The following is a 14,123-nucleotide window of genomic DNA, read 5'->3' as shown; positions in this document are numbered from 1 at the left end:
GGTCTCTTCCTATCTGCGGACGACGGATATGTCACAATGTTCTCCTGTTGACAGCTGTGATGCGACCTTGAAAGGAGAGAAAGAATGCCTTTGGGCAAATGCTATTTGAATTGCTTCTGCCAAAGATGCAGGGACAACATATGCTGCCTTCATCTGAAGCCATCTCCGGCAGCCCTGGACATTCTGCTGAGGGCTGTGCTTTCCTGACATTCTGTTTCAAATACTCATCATTTCACTGTGTTTTTGAAACCAAGCCAAACTGCCAGACTGAATGAAACTGTGGCAAATCTGCCACAGCAGTGTGTTTTTATCCTCAGTCCTCTGAGATAATAATGATGTCAAGATGCCAGCCCAGAAAATACTATAGTTCTAAACGCGGGGGTTATCAGCCAGCAAAGTTCTGGCTCTGAGGTTTACCCGATGATGAGTTGGGAAGTTTGTCTTCTAACTAGAATCTCGAAATAAGAGTCCTGTGACCTTTTCAACAGAGAGCAAAAAGAAGTCTTGGGTCATATATTTAAAATATGATAGGAGGCAGAGACTTTGAGAGAAGTCTAGGGAATGTACTTTGTGAAACATCATATCGTCTTTTATGAATGGAAGGGAGACAAAAGAAGCCAACCTGTTTTCAGTGGGATTGATTGAGCAGCCCTTCTCCACCAATTCTTCCCCACTGGGTATTTCTTTACCTATTTTTATGTTAAAATTAGAGCCATAACAGTTTATGTCATCAGCATGTAAATGTCATCTGCTGATAAATGAGTTTTCCTTAAGACAGAATAAATGTTCAGTTGAAGCCATCCTAGAGAGAAAATGTCAACAGTATTTTTAGGATGTAGGAGAATTCCACAAGACTATTTAGAACCAAATGACAATGACATTAACTCATGAGCATCATTTTTGTTAAGTAAAAATAATGAATGTTCTTTATTCAGATGTCAATTGTGGGCATTTTGATCATTGTTTCAGAACACTGACACTGAAAGGCAGCACAATGCAATCAACTTGTCATCTCTGGACACCATGATGGACCAAGAAATGCTGCTGTTACTAAGAGAGCCTGAGCAAAAAGGAGTGGAATTCACAACCACTCTTCAGAAGCTGGTATCGTGTAATATACCTGTATTATGGTGTTCCGCTTTGGCTGGGAATATCTGCAGATAACTGACCTATAACCTGTTTGCTGAGTCCAAATGCATCTGTGTGCTGCTGAGACCCAAATTAATACACTCTGAAAAGTGAAGGTTTTTCTCAAACCTTTCTGAAGCTGGCCTGTTAGTTCTGGGTCAATCAGGGCTAACAGATTGATCATTAGATATGGATTACTTGAGGCTATTTTTTCCTGTGGGCTAATCTTTAGAATCAAAGGGTTGAAGACATGGTATCTATTGAAGTTTCCTTCTTTCAATTTTCTTTGGTTAATGGCTGGTATTTCTTTCTCCATTTTGATTTTTCACTGGAAACTCTGGATGATTGTAGAAATCAGGGAACAACATTTTCATGCTGGTATTGCCAGTCCCTTCCATAGTGCCTAGCATATAGTAGGTAGCATTTAGTTTGGTACATTTTGGTACATTTTAGAATGGTGAAAATGGTTGTTTTCTTCTATTTAAAAAGATAGGATTTGTTCTGGAAAATGATTATCTCTGTATATATTCAACATGTGTAGAGCACCTGACAATATAGCATATACACATGGCAACATCCTGGAATAAAAGAAAGTCACTGGGGGCATTAGACACAAAGGAACGTACTCTGGTATTTTCCTGAGTTACCTATAGAGTAGAACTTTGGTCTCAATGGATTCTGATTGTATAATAGCATATGTCTTTCATCTAAATTCCTAGTTGAAGATGTGGAACTCTTTTTACAGCACGAAGAAATTTCTAAAATTGCAACCCTCATTGAAAGCTGTCGATGGTGGGTAAATAATCGAGAAATAACTGTGAAAGAAAAGTGGGAGGAGCAGCTTACTGTAAGTGTTCTATATTTTGTGATTTTCCTGGTTTTCTTCTACTTTGTTAAGCCAGGTAATAGTATATACAGTACCATTTCTAAGACTTTATTGTAGTCTTCTGCTATCTTAGTCTGATCATGAGTGTAGAGTGTGTGTCCAGGGGTGTGTACGAGTGTGAGGGTGAGGAAAGAATGTGAGAGAGAGTGAGTGTGCAGACATGTGAGATGCGATGGAGAGACAAATAATAAATATGATGATTTAATGAAAAAAAGGCATTTATCTTCTTGTAAGAATTGGCTAGTCTAAATTTAGATTTTTCCTTAGCCTATTAAAATTGCCTAACTTTGAAAGAATGATGATTGTGTAAAAGAATCTTATTCCTGAGACTTTGATGGTTTTATTAACTCAGGAACTTGCAGAACATTGGAAAAGCAGCAACTTCTTAGGTAGCTATTCCCAGCTTTATTAGAAAGGAAGCATATGAGAAGGTATCCCTTTTATCTGTCCATCACATATTTACCTCTATTTCTTGACTGCCAGCCACTTTCTTGCATCCATCAGCCACTTAAGTTAAGCTAAAGAAAAAAGTAAACTCTGGAATATGATTTCAACAACTTTGCCAACCTAATTTTTTTTTTCGAGATGGAATCTCACTGTTGCCCAAGCTAGAGTGCAATGGCGTGATCTTGGCTCGCTGCAACCTCTGCCTCCTGGGTTCAAGCAATTCTCCTACCTCAGACTCCCAAGTAGCTGAGATTACATGCATGCGCGCCACCATGTCCAGCTAATTTTTGTGTTTTTAGTAGAGATGGGGTTTCACCGTGTTGGCCAGACTAATCTCAAACTCCTGACTTCAGGTGATCCACCCACCTCGGCCTCCCAAAGTGCTGGGATTACAGTCAAACTAACTTTTTTTTTTTTTTTTTGAGACAGAGTCTCGCTCTGTCACCCAGGCTGGAGTGCAGTGGCTCGATCTCGGCTCACTGCAAGCTCCGCCTCCCGGGTTTACGCCATTCTCCTGCCTCAGCCTCCCGAGTAGCTGGGACTACAGGCGCCCGCCATCTCGCCCGGCTAATTTTTTGTATTTTTTTAGTAGAGACGGGGTTTCACCGTGTTAGCCAGGATGGTCTCGATCTCCTGACCTCGTGATCCACCCGTCTCGGCCTCCCAAAGTGCTGGGATTACAGGCTTGAGCCACCGCGCCCGGCCAAACTAACTTTTTTAAGATAACATGTGAATATGATAATCAATAAATACTGATATTATTGCATTATCTTGTCCCATCCTGTTCTAAACCAATTGTGATGACTGCTGAAGTTGTCAGGGACTAATTTAAGAAAAAGAAGCTCCGTTTTAGGGACACAATAAGCACTTTACACATACTTGTTACATTGACATAACCAATAGGATAGTCAATCTCTGGGCAACTGGGAATTGGTATTAATTGACATACAATTGAGAACTGGTATTCATTGACGTACAGTGATGCCATTGAGATGGAATATCCACAGCTTTTTAGATTGCCTCTGTCGTTTGTCTGTGTTTAACATTGGAGTACTGGGGTTTGTTTTGTGACTTTTCTTGTAGGAATTCAACAATATCATGGAAGAGAAGCTAGATCTTTGCATATTAATGCTGAACATCTTGGGAAATCACAAAGAGTCTCTTGATCAAGAATTTGCCAAATTAATAGAGATTTTGAAGAGATTCAGGCAGGAATATTTTTATTTCAGAAAAGAATTTCTTGCCAGGTGATGATCATTTATGTATGAGCAATCCATGCTTTATATACATGACATGTTTATGATCATGCCACTTCATTCAGTTTACTTTCTTCAAGTTGTATACATTAATTTCAGATGAGACTTTATTCAGAGAAGACATTCTGTTTGACAATTCTGAATTATAAAACAGTATGAAATTGACTTACATGTTCAAAATTGCAAATGACAAACTATAAAATCTGTGAAAACCAGCCAGGCGCAGTGGGTCACACCTGTAATCCCAGCACTTTGGGAGGCCAAGGCAGGCAAATCACCTGAGGTCAGGAGTTCAAGACCAGCCTGGCCAACATGGTGAAACCTCATCTCTACTAATAATATAAAAATTAGCCTGGTGTGGTGGTGCATGCCTGTAATCCCAGCTACTCGGGAGGATGAGGCAGGAGAATTGCTTGAGCCTGGGAGGCAGAGGTTGCAGTGAACTGAGATCGCACCACTGCACTCCAACCTGTGTAACAGAGTGAGACTCCGTCTCAAAAAAAAAAAAAAAATTCTGTGGAAACCAGTATAATGAGTTATTTTTTCCCTGGAGAAGAAATTTGTAATTATGAAATATAGTCTTTTACCAGAAGAAGCCTTAGAGATCCTCTAGTAATCTCATAGTTTTACAGAGGACTAAGGCATGAGGAGATAAAGTGAACTAAGGCCTGAGAGTTATTAATGGAAGCTCTGGAACTTGAAGCCAGTCTGTTGGCTCCTCCCCATTGGGTTTTATGTTTGACCTCAGTGTATCATGTTGGGCGCTGGGCAACTAAATGTCTGTTAAATGAAGTCATAGGGAATAGATGATAACAAATATAAAATAACTTACCCTCTTATCCTTTCTGTACCCTCAATTCTTATGATAATGGGGAAATTCTTGAAATTTTTACACCCTGGAAACCATAAGCACAGGGATTATACCTTTTGTTAACCACCATTTATATAGCTGCTACGACCATACTTAGCGCTCACTTAAGAAATACTTTTTGAGTAAATGAGCAAATGAACATAGGTATATATTGCACTTGAATAAAATTTTAAAATGTAATTAGAGACTGAGGAAAGCTTGAAGAAAATAGCCAGAAGAAACTATGTTATTCCCCCCAAATATAAGGAAACTAGATACCAGAGAGAGAGAATACCAGAGGAACTCAAGAAAATGGTCTTCTGCTTTCCCTAAGAAGCAGAGAACCCACACTTCCCCATAGTGGTAAAAGATGTGGGCTAAGTGGACACGCAGCTTCCTTACGCAGATACCATCTCCACAAAAGGCAGCGTCAACATTCTTCTATTTAGCAACAAAGAACTATTTGGGGAGAGGTCTTCACTAATGTCATCTCAAAATGAATGAATATTTTGTATTGTCCTACTTAGACATACAAGCAGCCTGGTTAAATAACAGTAGTTGTCATTTGTCTGGAGGCTACGGTGTCAGATGTAGTGCTAAGAATTTGACATCTATTTATCTCCAGAGGTTCCATAATTTGCCCAAGGTCACCCAGCTGGGATTAAGTGATAGCTGGGATTCAGACCTAGTTCTGTCTGACTCCAAAACCTGTGTCCTTTCAATGGCTTATCTCCCACCATCAATTTGTTAAATCTGATTCAAGATTCTTTAAAAATAATCTGGGAACCTAGCATTGGGCAAAATACTCCTTATCAGCATAAGATGGTTATAACCTCTGGCTTCTGGACGCAATTTAAAACTCACAAAGCCACATAAAGGCTACACACAAAATAATTTGACTGTGGATTTCAGCTATGAATAAGTAAATAACTGGGTGCCCCGGCTCACACCTATAATTCCACACTTTGGGAAGCCAAGACACGAGGATGGCTTGAGCCTGGGAGTTTAGACCAGCCTGGGCAACATAGCGAGACCCTGTCTTTCCAAAAAAAATGTTTTTAATGAGCTGGGCATGGTGATGCATGCCTGTAGTCTCAGCTACTTGGGAGGTTGAGGTAGAAGGATTGCTTGAACCCAGGAGTTTGAGGCTACAGTGAGCTATAATTGTGCCAGTGCACTCTAGCAGCCTGGGAGATAGAGCAAGACACTGCCTCTAAAAAAAAAAAAAAAAAAAAAAACAGAGAGAGAAAAGAAAATAAATGGAGTATTTTGTAAGGATGAGAGAGAATTCTCTTTAGATGAGGTAGGAAATGTTTATTAAAGGTAAATGTTTAGGGGCTATTTGCTGAGGAAGAGAGGCTCCCATTCTGCTGTGGGACAATTGGGCTCTAGTGCTGGAGAATGGAAATCAGTGAGTGGGCCAAAGAGAGGCAGGGACAGGAAAGTTCTCTCAGAAGGCTTGGCGAGGAAAGCAAATCTTGATTCGTACAACATCCGTCAGGATGTCTGCTCTTCGCCAGTCTTCCACCCCTTCCCCAAACCCAGGTGCTAAGGAATTATAGGAAATAAGACAGAAATCTCTGCCTCTATGAAACTAACATCTAGTAAAGGATGCAAATAACAAACATATAAACATATAATGTCAGGGAGTGGTATAAAGAAAATTAAATTAGGATAAGAAGACAGAGAATGACTGGGAGCATTTTAGAGAGAATAGCCAGGAAAGTCCTGCCTGAGGAGTAATGAATTGAGTGGAGACCTGAGTGGGGTGAGGGAGTGAGCTATGTGACCATCCGGGTGTGTTCCAGGCAGAGGAAGGAGCTGGTGCAATGACCCTGAGACTGTAGTGAGCTTGGTGTTGTTGAGCAGCAGCAAGAAGCCAGCATGGCTGGGGTGGGGTGGGGGCTGGGCAGTGGTAGGATGTGGGGCCAGAGGGATAGACGGGCCAGGCCACACACAGCCTTTGCAGTCCATGTTTAGGAGTTGGGATTTTATTGAGTGTGGTGAGAAGCCATCAGAGGGTTAGGAGCAGAGAAGAAATATGATTTGTGTTTTGTTTTTGTTTGTTTTTATTTTTTTCTTCTTTTTTTTGTGATTTGTGTTTTGAAAGATCTGCTGGATGAAGAATTATTTATAGAGGGCAAAAGTGAAAGCAGTGAGACCAATGAGAAGAGTTTTCTTCTCTTTTCTTTTTTTCTCCAGACAGGCCGGAGTGCAGTGGCGCAATCTCAGCTTACTGGAACCTCCGCCTCCTGGGTTCAACCTCCACCTCCCGAGTTCAAGCAATTCTCCTGTCTCAGACTCCCAAGTAGCTGTGTGCCACTATGCTCAGCTAATTTTTTTTTTTTTTTAGTAGAAACGGGGTTTTGCTTTGTTGGCCAGACTGTTCTCAAACTCCTGATCTCAAGTGATCTGCCCACGTAGGCCTTCCAAAGTGCTGGGATTACAGGCGTGAGCCACTGCACCCAGCCAGAGAAGAGGTTTTCAACAACAGATAATCATTTAGATATTCTGATATCAATTTACTGGTTTGTGACTCATTTTCTAAAAAGTAAGATATAAAATAATAGAGTGCATTACATATATAAGAATAAGTAGTGCTGAATCGAATTTTTGTTTCAGCTATGTGTGTGTGTATGTGTGTGTTTGTATACTGAGTTGAAATATAAAATATTTCATGATGAAAAAGTTATAGAGTTAGGAACAATTGCAGTAGTCCAGACGAGGGATGTAGTGTGGGTCAGAGTAATAGTCACGGAAGTGGTAAGAAATTATTAAATTTGAAGTGTATCTTTGAGGGTGGATCTGATCAAACATGGTGGCAAGTTATATGTGTGGAGAAAGAGAGGAGTCATCCTTGACTTAGAGGCTTTTGATCTGAAAACCAGGTAAATGGTGTGCTATTTAGACAGCAAAGTCTGGGAAAGATGTGGACTGGAATAGAAACCAAGATTTATCATTAGAACGTGTTGGCAGAGAGAACTGTTAGATTTAAACACACACACAAGCTAATGTATACCTCTTTACATGATAATAACATTTCTGGTCAGGCACGTTGGCTCAAGCCTGTAATCCCAGCACTTTGGGAGGCCGAGGCGGGCGGATCACCAGGTCAGGAGATCGAGACCATCCTGGCTAACACGGTGAAACCCCGTCTCTACTAAAAAAAATACAAAAAACTAGCCGAGCGTGGTCACGGGCGCCTGTAGTCCCAGCTACTTGGGAGGCTGAGGCAGGAGAATGGCGTAAACCTGGGAGGCGGAGTTTGCAGTGAGCTGAGATCTTGCCATTGCACTCCAGCCTGGGCGACAGAGCTAGACTCCATCTCAAAAAAAAAAAAAAAAAAAAAAAAAAAATTCCACGGGAGAAAAATCTTCAAAGGTTTATCATCTGTTGAATATCTTTAACAGATGGTACCATCTAATTTTTTTTCTTGAGACAGTCTCGCTGTGTTGCCAGGCTGGAGTGCAGTGGCGCAATCTTGGCTCACTACAACCTTGGCCTCCTGGGTTCAAGTGATTCTCCTGCCTCAGCCTCCTGCGTAGCTGGAACTACAGGTGCACACCACCATGCCCAGCTAACTTTTTGTATTTTTAGTAGAGATGGGGTTTCACCATGTTGGCCAGGATGGTCTCGATCTCTTGACCTCATGATCCACCTGCCTCGGCCTCCCAAAGTGCTGGGATTACAGGCATGAGCCACTGCACCCGGCCCCCATCTGCTATTTTTAAAAAGCTATTTCTAAGACTTACGATTTATAAAGTTCATAAAACATGTTCTATTGGTGAAAATACATATAAGTAATTGAAAGTATGAGTAGTAATAAATGTGCATTTATGATGGTCCTTAAAGTCCTTTTGCTTTCTCTTGGAAGATAATGGACACTCTGGAGAATATAGACTCTTCCTAGAAGAGAGAAAAGTAGATAAAGTGATGTCGTTAAAATAAAAAAAGAAAAAAGAAAAAAAAATCGCTTCTCGGCCTTTTGGCTAAGATCAAGTGTAGAAAAAAGAAAAAAAAAGGAATGATTCCAGGAAGATGGTGGAATAGAAAGCTCTGAACTCTCCTTCTCTCCAGGAACACATTAATTCAACAACAATATATGAACAAATTCCTATTGTGAGAAATCCAGAAACTAGTTGAGAGGCTTCTGAATCCTGAGTGAATGTGAATCCAGCTTCATGAAGGCTGGTAGGAAAATTTGAGGAATCTTCATCATAATCCCTATCTCCAGCTCAGTGCCATGTCAGTGGAAAGAAACCTCCAGGTCTCAGCTTCTCCCTAGTGTGGTAGGGGTGGGGAGAAGAATCAAGCCACATGTCCAACCAACATTTCAACTTTCCTGGGGGCTGCCCAAGATACTAGCTTCTGTTTCACTTGTCTTACAGTGCTAATAGGACCTGGCATGCTCTAGATGCCTGGATACCGCTGAAAATGAAGAAGGTAGTTTGAACTAGCATGCATGAGCTTGCTGGAGCCCCTACTCCCAGCTCAGTGAAAAGCCTTAGGTCTCAGCTTCTTTCCAGGGATGAAAGGATGGAAGAATTGGACTACGTATCCAGTATTTCAATTTTTCTGGATGCTGCCCAAAGAATTGGCTTCTGTCTTACCTATCTCAGAGTACTGTGAGACCCAGCATGCTCTAGATGCCTTGGGGCTGCTAGAAACAAAAATGGTGGTTTGGATGGGTGTGAATGTTTGAGACCACCCCTGGCCTCCAGAATCTCTTCCTGGATTGATTAAGGGTTTTCTCCCCTATGAGACCAGTATGTGAAGACTGAGAGAGTTGGCTATTTTTTCTAATGCACAATTAAAAAGAGTCAAGGAAAATAATGAAGTAGCAAGATATGTTGCAAACAAAGGGATAAAATAAGTCTCCAGAAACTGACCCTAATGAAACAGATAAAGGACTTACCTGACAGAGAATCCCATAAAAATGCTCGAGGTCAGAAGAAAATGCCTGTGCAAAGTTAGAATTTTAACAAAAAGAAAATACAAACACAGAATGTTGTAACACTGTAATGGTTGTGGTTAAGTCAGTTTTAATTCTTATATAAAAGTTAAAAGTATTATAAGTAAAAAATAACTATAAAAAGGTTTCTGATACATAACTAAAATATGTAAATTATGATATCAATAACATAAAGTGTTTGAAGGAGAGAAGAAATAGTATAGAGTTTTTATATGTGATGGAATTTAGGTTGTTAGCTTAAAATAGGCTATTATAATTATAAGATGTTTTATGTAAGCTCCATGATAACCCCAAATAAGATACCTATAGAGCAGATACACACACAAAGAAAGGAGTCAAAGAATATCAATACAGAGAAGTCAACAAAACTCAAAGGAAGGCAAGCAGAGAGGAAAAGAGGGACAAAATAACTACAAGACAGACAGAAAAATAGTAAAATGGCAATAGTAAGTCCTTCCCTATCAATAATTACTTCAAATATAAGTGGATTAAACTTACCAATCAATAGACATAGAGGGCTGAGCATATTAAATTTTAAAAAGCCAAGATTCAACTATATGCTGGCTCAAGAGACTCACTTTAGATTTAAGTACATACGTAAGCTGAAGGTGAAGAGATGAAAAAAGATATTCCAAGCAAATGGCAGCCAAAAGAGGGTATGGGTAACTATATCAGACAAAATAGACTTTAAGTCAAATACTGTCATAAGAAACAAAGAAGGACATATAATAAAAGGATCAACTCACCAGGAAAATATAATATCTACACACCTAACATTAGAGAACCTAAATATATAAAGCAAACACTGACAGAACTGAAAGGGGAAATAGAAGAAATAGACAGCAATACAATAATAAGAGACTTTAGTATTTCACGTTCAATAATGGATAGAACATCTAGACAGAAAATAAGGAAATAGCAGACTTGAGTAGCACTAGAGAGTAAATGGACCTAACACAGAACATTCTGCCCAACTGCAGTAGAATATACATCCTTCTTAAATGCACATGGAACATTCTTCAGGATATATCATACATTAGGTCACAAAACAAATATTAACAAATTTAAGATTATTGAAATCATGCTAATTATCTTTCTCCTACCACAATAGGATCAAACTAGAAATCTATAGCAAAAGGAAAACGGAATATTCACAAATATGTGAGAATTAAACAACAGATTCCTGAGCAACAAATAGGTCAATGAAGAAATAAAGAAAATTACACTTGAGACAAATGAAAGCAAAAGCACAAACCAAAATCTTTGGGATGTAGAAAAAGCAGTACTAAGAGGGCATTTTATAGTGATAAAAACGTATTAAAAAAGAAGATAGATTTCAGATAAACCTAACTTTTTACACTTCAATGAAGTAGAAAAAGAACAACTTAAGCCCAAAGTTCCTTCCCAGAAGAAAGGAAATAATAAAAATTAGAGCAAAAAATTGTTTAAAATAGAAAAGCAATTAAAAAGCAGCAAAACAAAGAGATGGAGTTTTGAAAAGATAAACAAGACAGACAAACCTGTAGCTAAACTAAGAGGACTCAAAATCAGAAATGAAGGAGGAGAAATTACAACTAGAACTGCAGAAATACAAAGGATCATAAAAGACTAGTATAAACAATTTTATGCCAACAAATTAGATAATCTAGAAGAAATGGAAAAAATTCCCAGAAACGTACACCCCATCATATTTCTTTATGAATCGTGAAGAAATGGAAAATCTGAAAAGATCTACAACCAGCCAGAAGTAATTAAACACCTCCCAAAAAAGAAAAGCCCAGTATGAGATGGCTTCACTGGTGAATTCTACCAAACATTTAAAGAAGATTAATGCTCATCCTTCTGAAATTCTTCACAAAAACAAAAAAAAAGAGAAGAACAGAAAAGGAAGGTACATTTCCAAATTCATTTCATGAGGCCAGCATTCCTGATGACACAAAATCCTCAAGAAAATATAAGCAAATATAAGTCAAATTCAAAAGCCCATTAAAAGGCTTATACCCCCACGACTAAGTAGGATTTATTTTTGGGATGTAAGGATGGTTCAACATATGCAAAGTGATTATTGTGATATATACCACATTAACAGAATGGAGGTTAAATATTGTGTGTGATCATCTCTGTAGGTGCAGAAAAAACATTTGATAAAATTTAACAGTATTTTGTGTAAAAACTCTTAAGAAACTAGGAATAGAAGAAAATTATCTCAACATAATAAAAGTAATGTATGAAAAACCTAGTGAACATCACTCAATGGTAAAAGACAAATTTTTCCTCTAAGATCAGCAACAAAGCAAGGATGCCCACTCTCACCACTTCTGTTCAGTGTAGTACTAGCCACAGCATTCAGGCAAGAAAAAAAAAAAAAAAAAAAAAGGCATGTAAATAAAAAAAGGAAGAAGTAAAATGATCTCTGCTGATAACATGATCTTATTTATAGAAAACCCTAATGATTTCACAAAAAAACCTGTTAGAATAAAATTTAATAAAGTTGCATGACACAAAATCAACATACAATAGTAAGTTTTATTTATATATGAGCAACACTGAACTATCTGAAAAAGAAATTAACACTCTCATTTACAATACTTCAAAAAGAATACTTTAGAATAAATTTAAAGAGGTAAAACACATATAATAAAAACTACAAAATGTTGATGAGAGAAATTAAAGAAGACACAAATAAATGAAAAGGCATCCTATGTTCATAGATTGGAAGAGTTAATGTTGTTAAAATGTCTATAGTACCCAAAGCAATCTATAGATTCAGTGCAATCCCTAACAAAAATTCTGATGGAATTTTTTTACAGAAATAGAAAAAAAATCCTAAAATTCTGTTTTTTGTTTTTTTTTTTTTTTTTGAGATGGAGTCTTGCTCTGTTGCCCAGGCTGGAGTGCAGTGGCATGATCTCAGCTCACTGCATGCTCCACCTCCTGGGTTCACGCCATTCTGCCTTAGCCTCCCAGTAGCTGGGACTACAGGTGCCTGTCACCACACCCGGCTAATTTTTTTGTGTTTTTAGTAGAGATGGGGTTTCACCGTGTTAACCAGGATGGTCTCCAGCTCCTGACCTCGTGATCCACCCACTTCAGTCTCCCAGAGTGCTGGGATTACAGGCATGAGCTACCACGCCTGGCCCTAAAATTGTTATGGAACCAGGAGGGACCCTGAATAGCTGAAGACAATCTTGAGAAGAAAGAACAAAGATGGAGACATTACCATGCCTGATTTCAAAATATATTGCAAAGCTATAGTAATTAAACCAGTATGGCACTAGCATAAAGACCAACATATAGACCAATGAAACAGAATAGAGAGTCTAGAAATAAACCAATGCATAGATGGTCAATTGATCTTCAACATAGGTACTAAGAATATGTAATAGGGAAAGGATGATCTCTTCAACAAATGGTGCTGGGATAACTGGACATCCACAGACAAAAGAATGAAATTGGACTCATACAACAAAAATCAATTAAAAATGGATTAAAGATATAAATGTAAGACTTGGAACTGAAAACACCTAGAAGAAAACATGGGGGAAAGCTTCATAATGTTGGTCTTGGCAAGATTTCTTGGATATAACACCAAAAGCACAGGCAACAAAAGCAAAATAGACATGTTGGACTACATCAGTCCAAAAAACTTCTGCACAGCAAAGAATACAATGCAATGAAAAGACAACCTATGGAATGGGAGAAAATATTTGTAAACTATACAAGTGATAAGGGGTTAATTTTTTGTTGTTGTTTTTTGTTTTTGTTTTTGTTTTTTCCTTTAACTTTTAAGTTCCAGGGTACATGTGCAGGATGTGCAGGTTTGTTACATAGGTAAATGTGTGCCACAGTGGTTTGCTGCACAGATCAACCCATCACCTGGGTATTAAGCCCAGCATCCATTTGCTATTCTTCCTGATGCTCTCCCTCCTCACCCACTTGACAGGCTCCAGTGTGTGTTGTTCCCCACCATGTGTCCACGTGTTCTCATCATTCAGCTCCCACTTATAAGTGAGAACATGTGATGTTAATTTTCTGTTCCTGCGCTAGTTTGCTGAGAGTAGCAGCTTCCAGTTCCATCCATGTCCCTGCAAAGGACGTGACCTTGTTCCTTTTTATGGCTGCGTAGTATTCCATGGTATATATGTATCACATTTTCTTTATCCAGTCTATCACTGATGGGCATTTTGGTTGATTCCATGTCTTTGCTATTATGAATAGTGCTGCAATGAACATATGCATGCATGTATCTTTATAATAGAATGATTTATATTCTTTGGGTATATACTCAGTAATGGGCTTGCTGGGTCAAATGATATTTCTACCTCTATCTAGATCTTTGAGGAATTACCACACTGTCTTCCACAATGGATGAACTAATTTATACCTCACCAACAGTATAAAAGCATTCCTTTTTCTCTGCAACCTTGCCAGCATCTGTTATTTCTGAGATTTTTAATAATTGCCATTCTGACTGGCATGAGGTGGTATCTTATTGTGATTTTGATTTGCATTTCTCTAATGATCAGTGATGTTGAGCTTTTTTTCATGTTTGTTGGCTGCGTGAATGTCTTATTTTGAGAAGTG

The 14,123-nt window shown here is 38.7% G+C and overlaps 1 protein-coding gene across 1 annotated transcript in view; it reads left to right on the top strand.

The window, feature by feature from the left end:
- LOC117090384 (lymphoid-restricted membrane protein) overlaps nt 1-14,123 on the top strand; it is a 47,814-nt gene that overhangs the window by 30,699 nt on the left and 2,992 nt on the right. The window contains exons 14-16 of the mRNA XM_033222670.1: nt 970-1,104; nt 1,874-1,975; nt 3,545-3,708. Coding sequence (XP_033078561.1) covers nt 970-1,104; nt 1,874-1,975; nt 3,545-3,708 — 401 coding nt within the window. The remainder of the gene's footprint in view (nt 1-969; nt 1,105-1,873; nt 1,976-3,544; nt 3,709-14,123) is intronic.

Source organism: Trachypithecus francoisi, unplaced genomic scaffold (assembly GCF_009764315.1).
Source record: "Trachypithecus francoisi isolate TF-2019V2 unplaced genomic scaffold, Tfra_2.0 Lachesis_group11, whole genome shotgun sequence".
In the NCBI taxonomy this organism is placed as follows: domain Eukaryota; kingdom Metazoa; phylum Chordata; class Mammalia; order Primates; family Cercopithecidae; genus Trachypithecus; species Trachypithecus francoisi.
Note: the sequence above shows the minus strand (reverse complement) of the source record. Positions and strands in the feature narration are given on the sequence as shown.